General features: G+C 38.7%; 1 protein-coding gene across 14 annotated transcripts in view; it reads left to right on the top strand.

Annotated features, from left to right (window-relative positions):
* Nucleotides 1-15,977, top strand: part of ep300b (EP300 lysine acetyltransferase b) — a 45,521-nt gene that overhangs the window by 13,787 nt on the left and 15,757 nt on the right. For 6 of the 14 annotated variants that reach the window (XM_079888710.1, XM_079888714.1, XM_079888708.1 and 3 more), the window contains exons 11-18: nt 1,286-1,384; nt 1,484-1,572; nt 1,656-1,808; nt 4,698-5,150; nt 9,487-9,708; nt 9,820-9,973; nt 10,884-11,035; nt 15,214-15,453. In XM_079888710.1, coding sequence (XP_079744836.1) covers nt 1,286-1,384; nt 1,484-1,572; nt 1,656-1,808; nt 4,698-5,150; nt 9,487-9,708; nt 9,820-9,973; nt 10,884-11,035; nt 15,214-15,453 — 1,562 coding nt within the window. The remainder of the gene's footprint in view (nt 1-1,285; nt 1,385-1,483; nt 1,573-1,655; nt 1,809-4,697; nt 5,151-9,486; nt 9,709-9,819; nt 9,974-10,883; nt 11,036-15,213; nt 15,454-15,977) is intronic. The other 8 variants (XM_079888715.1, XM_079888720.1, XM_079888711.1 and 5 more) reach the window with 3 other exon arrangements.

Below are 15,977 nucleotides of genomic sequence, written 5' to 3'. Positions count from 1 at the left end.
GAAACGGAAGTTGAGATAGTCTTTTCTTCCCTTTTGTGACGTCTATTTGAGTGAAACGGCTTCTCAAACAACAACAAAATTTTGTCCTCAGGGAATTGATTGGATGGTTGTGGTTTGCTATTGCTGTGATGTCATGCGAGTGACAGTTTGTCCCGCCCCCCCCCCCCGCGCCAGTAAACACGTCATCAGAGAAGAGAAGAGATGACATTGCAAGAGGGAGCGGAAGTCATTTTGATCAATTTACAAGTTTTTACTTTTTAAAAAATATGAATCCGCACGTATAAATCTTTTGTAATAAATACTGCAGTATTCCATAAAAGGACAAGAATTGTCAATTTTGATTTCATGGTGACATTAATGTTTGTAAATTAAGACTTAAATATCCGTATTGTAATTTTACAGCAGTACTATAAAATAATATAATATTTTATTTCTCAATTTCTTATTTTAAGATACAAAAATTGGAGCATTACAGTATTATTTTGTTTAATATATTATTTAATAATAATCACAATAAAAATCCCAATTAATATTATTTTATACTGAATTGTTTAAAAACAGTGGGAATGTGCTGATTGCAATCTCAAGTGGAGAGTTTTTTTTGTTTTGTTTTTTAACTCTGCTCACTATATGGTTACTGAAAGAGTTTTGAGTTGGTTCTTGTAAAGAGTTAACCCATGTCTAAACACCCCCCAAAAAATATCGTCCAGCTCTGAAAGGATCAAAAGCTCCAGCTCAAAAAAGTCTTCAGGAGTAAAGGCCCATTCACACCAAGAACAATAACTATAAAGGTAACGATAACTATATTAGCGTCCACACCAACGCATGATATTGATATTTCTTTTTATTATAAGCGCGCGCTGCAGTTTTGTTGTCTGTTGCTTTTAAAGCTCAAGCTCTTCAAAGCAGGATGGATTCTGATTGGCTGTCAATGTTTTTATCGTTCATCAGCTGTCTAGACTCTGGTATTCTTTTATATATTTAGAATGATTTTTAGAGCTATATCTTCATCGTTGTCTTTATAGTTATCGTCCTTGGTGTGGACGGGCCTAAATTCCCAACTTTTATATTATTTTTATTTTGCACTCACCAATAAAATCACCCCACTCATTCTAGAATGATTCATTCTTTAGAAATGTAGCTATTAAAGTCATCTGGTGAACATCCCTGGAATATTTCGCAGAAAAAGGAAACATCACATTGTTGCCGCCCGAGCGCAATCGTACACAGATTTTTGTTATTGATTGCATGGAATGGTTGTAATGGATGTTCTGATCTCTCCTAGATGGTCCCCATTCAGATCCGCCCTTAGTTCAAGCCACTGGACCCAATCCGATGGCCAACCGCATGCAGAATCCTGCTGGTATGACACACTCACTAAATGGTCTGTAGTTGAAAAACAGTTCTTTTGAACATCCTTAAATAAATCCATATTTTTGTGTTTGTCTTTTTTTGTGACTTTCATTCTCGCTCACCCATGCAGGTATGAATCAGTTTGCCCAGGTGGGGATGCAGCAGCCAATGGGTCAAAGGGCAACGCCGCCCCTGCCGATGGGAACAAACCTCAATCAGGTAAACTCATTTGTGACCTGAAGGGGAATGACTAATTTAACTTTAAGTGTTTATTTGGTGTCTTTATTGTGTACTATTTTTAGATGAGTATGCAGGGAACACCTCGAATGGCTCAACCCAACGTACCCCAGTTACAAAACCAGTACATGCAGAACCAGTTTCCAGGAACGGGTGCCGGACTGGGCCAGGGTGTGGGTGGCCTGAACCAACCTGCAGGGCAGGGAGCCATACCACAGGTCAGCTATTAAAGCACATTCATTTCATATATTACTCAGTACAGTTTGATGTCTCTAATGCATCTAATACTTTAATATGATTCGTCTTTTGGTGGTTATAAGAGTGTATAACAGTTTTTCTTGTGAAAGACAAATATTGACTAACATGCTCAATTTTTAATTACTTTTTCATTGAGATTTAACATAACTTGAGATTATTAAGTTAGAATTGTCTCATTGAAACCTCTTTTGTCTCATGTTTCACCTCTTGTGTTTAGTAATGCTGTGTGTGATTTAGTGGTACTTAAGTGTACTCCTAAAACTTAATGTTAGGGTGGAAATAAGGATGGGTGATGTAGCCCAGCATTAACATTGAAAAAAAAACTGTTTATACACTATTATTTAGCAAGGACACATACAATTGATAAAAAGTAAAGACATTTATAATGTTACAAAAGATTTCTATTCCAAATAAATGCTGTTCTTTTCAACTTTCTATTCATCAAAGAATCCTGAAAAAAAATATCACAGTTTGCATAAAAATATATTCAACATGTATATAAAAATATATAGTTGAAAAATATATTCAACAAAACTGTTTGGACCAAGCAGCCATTGTCACTAAATAGATTGAAAATATTTAATGCAAACACTAAAATACATTTGTTTAGTATAACAGCATGTTTTTTACTGATAGTTCTTCACTGCAGAAACTCAGTCATTTGCCCATATTTATGTTTGTCCAGCTCAGAACTGAACTGAGTTGGACGATGACATCACTGTTTTCTCCAGAGCAGCTATATATATATACAGTGAGGAAAATAAGTATTTGAACACCCTGCTATTTTGCAAGTTCTCCCACTTGGAAATCATGGAGGGGTCTGAATTTGTCATCGTAGGTGCATGTCCACTGTGAGAGACTTAATCTAAAAAAAAAAAAATCCAGAAATCACAATATATGATTTTTTAACTATTTATTTGTATGATACAGTTGCAAATAAGTATTTGAACACCTGTCTATCAGCTAGAATTCTGACCCTCAAAGACCTGTTAGTCTGCCTTTAAAATGTCCACCTCCACTCCATTTATTATCCTAAATTAGATGCACCTGTTTGAGGTCGTTAGCTGCATAAAGACACCTGTCCACCCCATACAATCAGTAAGAATCCAACTACTAACATGGCCAAGACCAAAGAGCTGTCCAAAGACACTAGAGACAAAATTGTACACCTCCACAAGGCTGGAAAGGGCTACGGGGAAATTGCCAAGCAGCTTGGTGAAAAAAGGTCCACTGTTGGAGCAATCATTAGAAAATGGAAGAAGCTAAACATGACTGTCGATCTCCCTCGGACTGGGGCTCCATGCAAGATCTCACCTCGTGGGGTCTCAATGATCCTAAGAAAGGTGAGAAATCAGCCCAGAACTACACGGGAGGAGCTGGTCAATGACCTGAAAAGAGCTGGGACCACCGTTTCCAAGGTTACTGTTGGTAATACACTAAGACGTCATGGTTTAAAATCATGCATGGCACGGAAGGTTCCCCTGCTTAAACCAGCACATGTCAAGGCCCGTCTTAAGTTTGCCAATGACCATTCGGATGATCCAAAGGAGTCATGGGAGAAAGTCATGTGGTCAGATGAGACCAAAATAGAACTTTTTGGTCATAATTCCACTAAACGTGTTTGGAGGAAGAAGAATGATGAGTACCATCCCAAGAACACCATCCCTACTGTGAAGCATGGGGGTGGTAGCATCATGCTTTGGGGGTGTTTTTCTGCACATGGGACAGGGCGACTGCACTGTATTAAGGAGAGGATGACCGGGGCCATGTATTGCGAGATTTTGGGGAACAACCTCCTTCCCTCAGTTAGAGCATTGAAGATGGGTCGAGGCTGGGTCTTCCAACATGACAATGACCCGAAGCACACAGCCAGGATAACCAAGGAGTGGCTCTGTAAGAAGCATATCAAGGTTCTGGCGTGGCCTAGCCAGTCTCCAGACCTAAACCCAATAGAGAATCTTTGGAGGGAGCTCAAACTCCGTGTTTCTCAGCGACAGCCCAAAAACCTGACTGATCTAGAGAAGATCTGTGTGGAGGAGTGGGCCAAAATCCCTCCTGCAGTGTGTGCAAACCTGGTGAAAAACTACAGGAAACGTTTGACCTCTGTAATTGCAAACAAAGGCTACTGTACCAAATATTAACATTGATTTTCTCAGGTGTTCAAATACTTATTTGCAGCTGTATCATACAAATAAATAGTTAAAAAATCATACATTGTGATTTATGGATTTTTTTTTTTTAGATTATGTCTCTCACAGTGGACATGCACCTACGATGACAATTTCAGACCCCTCCATGATTTCTAAGTGGGAGAACTTGCAAAATAGCAGGGTGTTCAAATACTTATTTTCCTCTCTGTATATAACCATCACTGAACTAACTTAAGCTGGACTATGACACTATTTTCTTCTAGATCTGCTTTATAGCATAAACAAACCCTGTTGCATTATTTTCCTGTTATCACCGTAAAGCTGCTTTTAAACTATCTGTATTGTAAAAAGCGCTATATAAATAAAGGTGACCTATATCTATTTATATGTTCCAATATACATGGTTATACACAAACATTTTAATACATGAGGTGACCCAAGTGAATTACTGAATCAGTTATTGAACAGATTCATTGTAACTGATGGTTTGAAAGAACTGATTAGAGATTGGTGAAACAAGCAGCAGCCATGAAACAGTCTTCAGGAAACTTGTGCTCACTGCAGTATTGATGATGTTATAGCACCAACAAAACTATCAGGAATATGTCGTAAAAAATAAATGGATCGCCCAGCTCTTGATGTGTAGTAATACCACCCAGTTAACTCTGAATTTTGTTTGTTGTCTTTTTCCTCTCTCAGAATCAGATGCCCACTCCTCCATCACAGGCAGTCAGAAGTCCAGTTGCTCAAACTCAGTCTGCAGTCTCTGGAGCCGCTGTTGGCCCTCAGGGGCCTCCGTCCAACCTCCCCCCACCTGCTCCACAGCCTGGATTGCATGCGCACTGTCCTCCCTTACGCCAAAACTCCCCTTCTCCCGCACGCAGCCGCACCCCTACCCCTGCCCCGCACCAAACGCCCCCGCAGTTGCCGGGTAACCAGACTCCCCAGCCCCACACCCCCACTTCTTCAACCACTATGGCCCCACCTGCAATGCAGCTGCCCTCGATGGCACAGGGGGTGGGCTCAGAAAAAGCCAGTCAGCTACAGCAGCAATCACATGGGGGCGGAGCCGCTGGAGGCCCCCAAACAGGGCTAGCGTCATCTGTGCCTTCCCAGAACGCCCACGGGCTTTGTGCACACCCACACACTCCTGTGAGTATCACAATCGAGAATGTGTTTGTTTAGGGTGTTTTTGCTTGTATCTTCACATCTTCTCATAGGTTGACTTTTCCGCGATGCGGAAAATGCAGACAAAATTGTGGACCCGGAATTTGGCCAAATTTGGATGAATAGATCAGATATAGGGCTTTACAAAAATCAGTGTTTGTGAAAGTATAACCCCAAAAAGACTGCTATTGAAATATTTATTCTGCGTGTCTCTGTGTGAATGAATGGCGCAGTTTTGTCTGCTACACACTTACTCAAGCACGCGTGCCGCTCGTGGTGTTTTCAGCGTCTGTCGTCTCGCTATATGAGGACAGTCCACTTAAACTTCATCTTCAGATACACAAAGGAACTCAAAAGTCTTCGCTACAAATCCGCAAAACAAAGGTTCTTAATGTATTACTATTGTACAGTAGAATGTACTTCTAAAAGTAATAACAGTAATAATACAGTTTATTAAATATCACAGAATTCCGTCCATGTTTTTATTTAAACTGTAAACCGTTGTGCAAGACGTCTCAAGGAATCATTCAAATTTAATTTGATTACATTTTAAAAGATTAAGGCTAAGGTCTGTTCACACCAAGAACAATAACTATAAAGTAGGGCTGTCAAGCGATTGCATTTTTAATCGAATTAAGTACATGATGTGCCGATTAATTAATTAATCTAATTAATCGCACATCAAATTTGGCTAAGAAATTACCCCCAAAAGATCATTTTAAAGTCATTATTGTGTTAAATGAGAAAAGGATCAAATAGACATTATAAAAAGTAGTTTTAGAAAGAAATATTTTATTTTATTCAACATAGAATTTATTACACAAATTTTTAAGCTACAACAACCATGAGCGTGAGTAAATGTAAATAAACTGAATTTTCATTTTTGGGCAAACTATCCTCAAAATATGAAATAATTTTTTTAACGAAATGATACACTAAATAAGAAACTAAAACTGCCAGTAAGTTGCCAGTAAATGTCTATTTTTCTCTCAAATGGCTGATTCATTCAGGAATTAAGCCTCTCTTTATGAATGGGTCATTTGAATCACTGGTTCACCCGAATGATTCACTCAAAACATGGATTCATTCAGAAGAGAAACACCACTGAGTTCTGCTCTGACTTTATAGATAATATTTTAGTGGGCCAAACTGAGCAAAAACAGACAATATCGTGTCTAAAATATAACACTATATTAACTACTTCTTCTTTATTGAACTGTTGTATAAAATCAATATCACATTTACACTCGGGACAAATTGCCCTGCTTCATGTTCGTCACCAATCCAACTGTATGAAACAAATGTAAGATGACCAAAGTAGGTCTGGGGCTGCGCTGGTGCATTAAATGTGTTAGGTGCTAAATCATTTTAGCATGTTATTTTTCCATAACTAATTTATTACATTAACGTTAAATCGACAGCCCTATAAAGATAACTATAAAACTATAAACAATATCTATATTAGCGTCTACACCAGTGGATGATATCGTTCTATTTATTCTAAGCATGCTCTGCAATGTCGTCTGACGCTTTAAATGCTCAAGCTCTTTAAAGCTGGATGGATTCTAATTTGGCTGTCAATGTTTCGTTCAGCAGCTGGAAAAAAATTGTGAAAGCGATTCCAAAGATATGGTTTCTCTGTGCCGTTATAGTTGTGGACTTCTTTTATATTTAGAATTATTTTTAAACCTATGGGCCAGATTTTCTAACAGCTTACGCCAGCTCAAAACCTGTTTTGGTGTTAAAAAACTACTGTCAGGAATTACTAAAGACACTTAGTGAAGAATTGGCGCTGAAAAGGCATGGGCAGGGTTATTTTTGCGGCTGACCTTATTGCATATGCATTTGTAGCAGTTTCCCTTTCGGACGCAAAATTTGTGGGAGAGTATTCAAATGAATCACGCAAGGTGATTTACTAAGGTTTGCGCTAGTCAATTTACTGGTGTTTGTGCTGTTATTTACCTACCAAAAAAAGCATGTCTTAAACCAGACGCTAATTTGCGCTGCTCTTGCTAGATTGTGTTGGTCATTATGGAAATGATCCAGCTGCGTCTGTGTTCTTTAATTTGCACGTCGTCAGTAGATCACGCGCAGAACTTTCCACTCCCATCTGCGCTTTTTTAGAATGGCGCTTGCGCGCTAATTTACCCGGTTTAGTAAATCTGGCCCTATATCTTTATCATGATAGATATTGTCCTTGGTGTGAACAGGCCTTTAAAATTGAGTGCATTCATTTGACTACCACAATTCTTTTGATAATAAATTTGTATTAAATAATTCAACTCAGAATCCAGAAAAAAATCAAACAGACAACAGATATTCTGAATGAATATTTAATAGAGCGTTATCATTGTTGAAAATAATAATGTGTGCTCAATCTTTTAATTGGTCTGGGGAGTCTGCTATGTATTTGCTACTGCACAAGAGGCGTGATCAACGGCATAGTTCAAATGACTCTGTACGCAAATTGGATAGTCCTTCAAACAATCAGACCAACGATCCGGGTAACATACTTTGCAGAGGGACGTGAAAACTGCGGTTTGCAGAAGCAGAGCGGGAAAAAAACATGAAAGTTAGTGGTATTTACACCCACTCGAGCGATTTGTTTGCTAAAAAGAAGCCATTGAGCATCGTCGAGAGGTTAAAGGAATAGTTCACTTTAAAATGAAAATTCTGTCGTCATATACTCACCCTCATGTTGTTTCAAACCTGTATGAATTTCTTTCTTCTGCTGAACTCAAAGGAAGATATTTAGAAGAATATCAGTAACCAGACAGTTTCTGGGTCCCATTGACTTCCATAGTAGGAAAAAAATATACTATGGAAGTCAATGGGACCCAGAAACTGTCTGGTTACTGATATTCTTCTAAATATCTTCCTTTGAGTTCAGCAGAAGAAAGAAATTCATACAGGTTTGAAACAACATGAGGGTGAGTATATGATGACAGAATTTTCATTTTAAAGTGAACTATTCCTTTAAAAGGAATTGGACAGAGCCGTAACGGCCCTGGAATTGGATTGGATTAAACCCACCAATAGTGCACCAGGTGGATAAGCCAGTTTGTGATTGGTTCCCGCAAATTTGTAAAGGAAGCAGGATAGATATTATGTACAGGTTTCCAGCCTGAGCTGCAGGGAGAAATCAAATTGCCGGCAGATCAGGCTGGGTTTACCCAGTCTAAATGTGTGCACTAGTATGAATGTAATCCAGACATTCACGTGACCTACCAGCGTCAGTTGTGTTGCTTCACTGCCATTCACAAATCCTCTCCCGTGGCACACTTCAGAATCTCGCTAGAAGTAGTAGGTCATCCAAGGACTTTTTGCCTGTACTCTTTTATGAGTACTGTGTATTTGTACATACTACTTTTACCACATACCGTTTTTTGCCTACTATATATTAGGGAAGTATGCAATTTTGGATGCAGCAAATAATTGGGCTGCACACAGACATCCGCGGACCATCCTGATGACAAAAATTAAGCCTCTCGGACCGTCGCGAAATGCAGACATCCAAAGTATACTTTGGGCTTTAGTGTCTCTTATGTGTCTGTCTGTTATCTCTTATTGTGCTGTTCAGCAGTTCCTTTGTCAGATCCTTTTTTTCTTTGTCACTAAGGGAGTTTTCACACTGAAGTTTAGTTCGAAACAGCACGGTTCGCATGAAGCTGTCATGCTGATCGGGCAGCAACTTTAACTCTGGTCTGCACTTGTTTGGGAAGTAAAGTAACATGCACTTGCATTGTAGCTGATGATGACGTCATTAATTCAACGAAACGCGTGTAGGGGATAACAGCGGTGAAGATTGATGTAAGCGTGCCGCGTAATCGTGCAGAGTGAATGTAATCAGAGCAGCAAATGAATGACCCGAAATCAGCCGTCTCCTCGAACAAGTCCGTTTGCGCGCAGCAGAGAAGCCGCCTTCATGCAACATACAGTGACAAGTGCCATTCACTCTTCTGCCCATAATAGCACCATATTAAATAACACTCTACACGTTTTTGATGACGCAAGATGACCGCAAATCCATGGGGGTTTGATAGAACTGAGTAAGTGTGAAACCGGACCAACGCTGCGGGAAGCTGTGGAACAATTGCTCTTAGATTAGATTTTGTTTGCTATTGGCTGTTCTCTTTTACTCGACTGATTTCTGTTGACTTGTTCTAACATTTGTTTCTCTATTAGCTCTTAAGCTATTGTTGTTGTTGTTTTTTTGGCAGTTCCTACTGCCATTGACTGTTCTCTCTTTCCTCCTGACTCGCTTCTTGTTTTGGCTATTTGCTCTTACTCTGCTCCTCTTTTGTTTTGTTCCCACCCTCAGCTGTCTCAGAAGTCGTCTCTGACTGCAGACGGTCAGGCCTCAACTCCTGCATCGGTCAGCAGTGCTGACCCTAGCTCACAACTGACATCATCCGAGCCCACCGCCCCACTTGACCCCAAAACTGAGGTCAAGCAGGAAGAAGAGGATGAGAATGAGATGGAGGATAAGGCCTCAGGGAAAATGGCCGCCATGCAGACTGAGATTAAGACGGAGAAACCAGAGGTGAGCAGGAAAACACAATTACATCTAAAACCAAAATACACTTTTACATCTGTTAAATCCGAGACTTCATCCGAGATTCATTCCCTAACCTTATTTTGATTGGTCTGCTAGATAAAGAAGGAGGAACCCGCAGGTGATGAATGCAAGACAGAACCAATGGAAACATCGACTGGGTCGACAGCTGAGGACAAGAAGCCGGAGGTCAAAACCGAACTCAAAGAGGAAGAGAACAGCACTCCCGCAAACACACAAAGCAAGAAGAAAGGTAAAACAAACTCGTCCACACATTCATAGATACTTTTGTTTTAGGGTAAATCTTTCATCCTTAAAGGTGATGTGGCTTTTCTATGTTAAAATACCTTTTCAAGTGTAATGTGCTGAGAAAACTATATGCAAGCCTTAGGTAGACTGTAAACGTGGTGCTTTCGAAACATTGTCATTTATATATATACCAGTATATATGTGTATGTGTCATTTTTTAAATCAATAGTTTAAGTTCGATTGTCATTCACAGTGCTTCATGGGATTGTAGTTCTTTCCCTCATTAAAACTATCAAATACACGGTGTTGTACCTTTGTCTTTTTGTCTAATTTCCTAATAATTTTGCTTTAAATCAAAGTGTGTAATGTTGTGATAGCTGGTTTATTTGGTTCATTGCTTATATCTCTTTAACAAAGACTTTCAAAAAGTACATATGGGAAAATACGTCTGGATCCAAGGCCTCGCTCTATGGTGTGAGTTTGGGGTGGGACTTTCTGTTTCTTGACTACCTGTTATACAGGGGGCTGTTTGGGAAATGTTTTTTTTATTATTCTGTTTGGTGAAACTAGTGGCACTGGAATAATATTCTTCACCTTTAAGGATCCTACAGACGTTCTTATATAATTTGCATAAATTCATTATCCAAAGCATCTTACAAAAAGGGAAAACACCACACAAGAACTGCTATTGTAATTCATTTTATATGGTGTTAAAACTAGGGAAAAACATCAGGTCTCATTGCATGAAATCTACTAATTCTGATCTAGAATCAGCAGGTGCTTGTTCATATTCCTTTTTCGCAGTTTAATATGAAGGACAAACACTGCTTTGAAATCAGTACTTATGATTTTCATATGAATATGTACCTGATTCCTGACTCTGCTGCTTCCTTCATTTCCTTCCTCTCCATCAGTCTTTAAGCCCGACGAGCTCCGCCAGGCTTTAATGCCCACTCTGGAAGCTCTGTACAGACAGGACCCAGAGTCGCTGCCCTTCCGGCAGCCGGTGGACCCCCAGTTACTGGGAATACCCGTACGTATTCGAACTAGTAACAAAACTAACCTGGTAAGGGCCTGCGCTGGCACGCATTATGCTACAAACAACCTAGCACTTTTCAGTTCTAGTCTCATTACTTTTTCCTTTTTTTTCTTTTTTTTACCTTTACCCCTCTCTTCCTCTTCTGCCTGCTGTTGTGTCTTGTGTGTGTGGATGTGAGAGAGACGTTGCAAGTTTGCTTTTGTAGCGTTTCTGTCAGAAAAGAAGAGTGAAAATAAGGCAGCGCAGACTATGAACGTCTGTTCTTGCGGTCGATGTGTCTTCATCCCGTAAAAAAGACACATCAGGAGGATTTAAAACCTTAAAGCTGATGTTTGTAATTCTTTTCTCATTAAAATTTTAGATTAATGTGCTGATGTGACTTAAGCCATTTTTTGACCAGTCCAACAGCACAACTTTGATTGAACCAATGGGGTTGGGGTGGGACTAAATTTATATATATATATTTTTGTGAACCAGTGGCTGACAGGATGTTTGGGAAACTTGTTTGAATTTTTTTTTTATTTTATCCAATGGTGATGTTAATGCTGCAAATATTACAGACTTAAGCTTTTAATTTTGTTTTATTTAAGCAATTTACTTAAACTGAGGAATGTTATGTAGATATACTGAAATGGTGAAAATAAACTGCCACTTTGAACTAGTTTGTTTTAAATCTTATCAACAAAATGAAACCGCTCTGAATGATCTCATAGCCTGTGCTGGCCTTATTGTCTTTGTTCGTTTAGTATAGGTTTTGCTGTCATCTGCTTAAACTCCCATGTAGCTCATTATTTTAACCTGAGCTTTAATCCATCACATTTGTTTTATTTTGCCACATAAAAGCTAAGTCTACCATCAATCCCCAGAGTTATGGCCAATTTTTTATTTATTTTTTGGCTATAACCAGCATAGCAGATTAAAATGTATACACTGATCAAGTACAATTGGCTTTCATTTGTGTTAAATAGCCACAAATGTTTATTGTCATGTGTTGCATGATGGGATCAGTTGACTGAATATGAGTTTCCTGCTATTCTGGTTATTTTGCTGCTTTAGCAGTGATTTGATGAAATGATGCACTGGCTCCATTTAAGGTATGACAAGCAAACATTACAGACAAAGAGAGTGATGTTTGACCTAAAAATGTAACTTTCGGCACCATTTTGCAGTTAGCCATCCCACCACTGCCACCAAATATCACCAAAAATACAAAGTAAATTTGAACAAAATGTCTGCAAAAATCCTCATCCAGTTATCACAGACAACTAAAAAAGTCAGACATTTATTGGTCAAAAGGTGTGGGAACCCTGAAGATAAAATAACTCATGTGTAACTTCAAAGTGCTTATAATGATTCTGGGTTTATTCACTCTCTTCACTGGTGTCAGATCAGTGTTTGTTCATGTATGTTTGTTTGAAACACCTGTTTGTCCTGGCATTGGTGTCGCCCCCGTCGCGTCAGTTTGAAGGACTCGTATGGTTGTGTGGGCATAGATCAGGTGACTATTGTAAACACTGTAATTTCAATATTTTAATAGATGTTATTGCAACATGTCAGATGCTGCTGGTGGTTACAGGAACCCTGCAGAGATCTTTTGATATGAACCAAAACCTCAAAGTAAACTGCTGTAAAACTCAAGTTTTTATTAGTATCACAAGTCAATAATAATAAAAAAAAAAAACTCTTTGTGGCACACAACCTGAGTACTGTGGGGTCGACACCTTGAAGGAATGTATTTTTACTGTGTCTTTGATGATTTGTGCTGTTGGACTGTAAAGAAGGGAGTCCTGCTGTGCTTTGTCGTGTAAACGCTCATAGCTGCGCTAATGTAATTTAATGTGTCTGTGACGATATCACCTCGCTTGTGCTCACCTCAGCTTACTGTACCCTAAACGCTAACCCTGCCAACATCACCCCCTAGAAACCCTGTTTGTTTGGCGAAATGGATTCATTTTTCATCCAGGCTGTCCTCCAGATGTGAAATGAATACATTGGATTACATTGGATTTAAAATTAATAAACTTTTGTTTATTATTAATATATTTATATACAGAGAGGAAAATAAGTATTTGAATACCCTGCTATTTTGCAAGTTTTCCCACTTAGAAATCATGGAGGGGTCTGAAATTGTCATCGTAGGTGCATGTCCACTGTGAGAGACATAATCTAAAAAAAAAATCCAGAAATCACAATGTATGATTTTTTTAACTATTTATTTGTATGATACAGCTGCAAATAAGTATTTGAACACCTGAGAAAATCAATATTAATATTTGGTACAGTAGCCTTTGTTTGCAATTACAGAGGTCAAACGTTTCCTGTAGTTTTTCACCAGGTTTGCACACACTGCAGGAGGGATTTTGGCCCACTCCTCCACACAGATCTTCTCTAGATCAGTCAGGTTTCTGGGCTGTCGCTGAGAAACACGGAGTTTGAGCTCCCTCCAAAGATTCTCTATTGGGTTTAGGTCTGGAGACTGGCTAGGCCACACCAGAACCTTGATATGCTTCTTACAGAGCCACTCCTTGGTTATCCTGGCTGTGTGCCTCGGGTCATTGTCATGTTGGAAGACCCAGCCTCGACCCATCTTCAATGCTCTAACTGAGGGAAGGAGGTTGTTCCTCAAAATCTCGCAATACATGGCCCCGGTCATCCTCTCCTTAATACAGTGCAGTCGCCCTGTCCCATGTGCAGAAAAACACCCCCAAAGCATGATGCTACCACCCCCAAGCTTCACAGTAGGGATGGTGTTCTTGGGATGGTACTCATCATTCTTCTTCCTCCAAACACGTTTAGTGGAATTATGACCCAAAAGTTCTATTTTGGTCTCATCTGACCACATGACTTTCTCCCATGACTCCTCTGGATCATCCAAATGGTCATTGGCAAACTTAAAGGAGAAGTTCACTTTTAAAATGAAAATTCTGTCATCATATACTCACCCTCATGTTGTTTCAAAGCTGTATGAATTTCTTTCTTCTGCTGAACAGAAAGGAAGATATTTAGAAGAATGTCAGTAACCAGACAGTTTTTGGGTCCCAATGACTTCCATAGTAGGAAAAAAATATACTATGGAAGTCAATTGTGGAGGTGTACAATTTTGTCTCTAGTGTCTTTGGACAGCTCTTTGGTCTTGGCCATGTTAGTAGTTGGATTCTTACTGATTGTATGGGGTGGACAGGTGTCTTTATGCAGCTAACGACCTCAAACAGGTGCATCTAATTTAGGATAATAAATGGAGTGGAGGTGGACATTTTAAAGGCAGACTAACAGGTCTTTGAGGGTCAGAATTCTAGCTGATAGACAGGTGTTCAAATACTTATTTGCAGCTGTATCATACAAATAAATAGTTAAAAAATCATACATTGTGATTTCAGGATTTTTTTTTTAGATTATGTCTCTCACAGTGGACATGCACCTACGATGACAATTTCAGACCCCTCCATGATTTCCAAGTGGGAGAACTTGCAAAATAGCAGGGTGTTCAAATACTTATTTTCCTCACTGTATATTTATTGTACACTTAAGCACATCTGTCTTAATTTTTTAATCTAGATTTAATAAATATATATTTTTTTTGTTATCATAACAATAATAATAATTATTATTATTATTATTTAAAATCATCACATATTTTTTTTACTGCTAATACTTCTGCTAATGATGTATACTTACAATTTAAGCAATATATCAATACCGCTGGGGGAGGTTAATTGTCATTGTATACAATGATATTAAATTAGATTGTCATGAAAATAAAGAAGTCTTAAAAATTTGCTTAATTTTCTTTACGCAAAATATAATTTTCCAGGCATTTCTTGACATTTTCAATGCGATTCAAACTACTATCTGACCATATTATGTTGAAATATCTTTGCCCACCCCAGTTCGTCTGCCATCGCTGGCGCTGGCCCAGATATGTGTGTGTTTTTCTGTGTGTGTGGGAGAACGGGAGATAAATAGGGTACAGATTTGAGTGAGGCAGTGGGAGTCTGTTACGTTTTTCTCTGTTTGTGCATGTGAACCTCTTCTACAGCGCTCAACATTGTCCCCCTGCACCCTCTTCTCTCCCCCTGATTCTCAACCCGCCGGGCCACCATCCATTGCTCCGTCTGACTGGAACTTGATTTCATCTCATGATGATAATGACAATGATGGCCTTCATCCTTCACGCTGCTTGCTGTGGTCTGGACTCCGTCCTCCAGGACTACTTTGACATAGTAAAAAACCCGATGGACTTGTCCACTATCAAGCGTAAGCTGGACACGGGTCAGTACCAGGAGCCCTGGCAGTACGTGGACGACGTGTGGCTGATGTTCAATAACGCCTGGCTGTATAACAGGAAGACGTCACGGGTATATAAATACTGCTCCAAACTGGCCGAGGTGTTTGAACAGGAAATAGACCCCGTTATGCAGGAAATGGGGTACTGCTGTGGAAGGAAGGTGAGCCGTGTGTGTGTGTGTGTGTGTGTGTGTGTGTGCATCACAGTTTTTGTGATGCACATTAATTAGCATTAATGCTAATAATAATCATTATTTTTACTGTTATTATCATTTTTTATTATTATTAATGTAATAATAATAATACTATACGAACATTATTAAATATGTTTGGTACTATACAACTATCATTAGTAGTATCATTGTTATTATTAGCAGTAATTCTTCCAGCAAGCAAAATTGCAATGCATTGAATGTATGTTAAATGCTTATTATTATCATTAATAATGTAAGTATATTACAATTACAATACAAATTAAGCATATTGTAATATACTACCATTTAATACAGAAATGTCATAATTAACTCATTACTATGAAATATAAAATGATTCTTCCAGCAAGCAGTAGTTAATATTTGCCTTGAATGTATGTTATATGCATTATTGTGATATAATTGTGTAAATATGTATTATTATATTATTATAAATACTTGCTATTGTTATTTATTAATATGAATTACAATAT

Source organism: Squalius cephalus, assembly GCF_949319135.1.
Source record: "Squalius cephalus genome assembly, chromosome: 1".
NCBI classification, from domain to species: domain Eukaryota; kingdom Metazoa; phylum Chordata; class Actinopteri; order Cypriniformes; family Leuciscidae; genus Squalius; species Squalius cephalus.
This window is presented reverse-complemented; position numbering and strand designations above follow the sequence as displayed.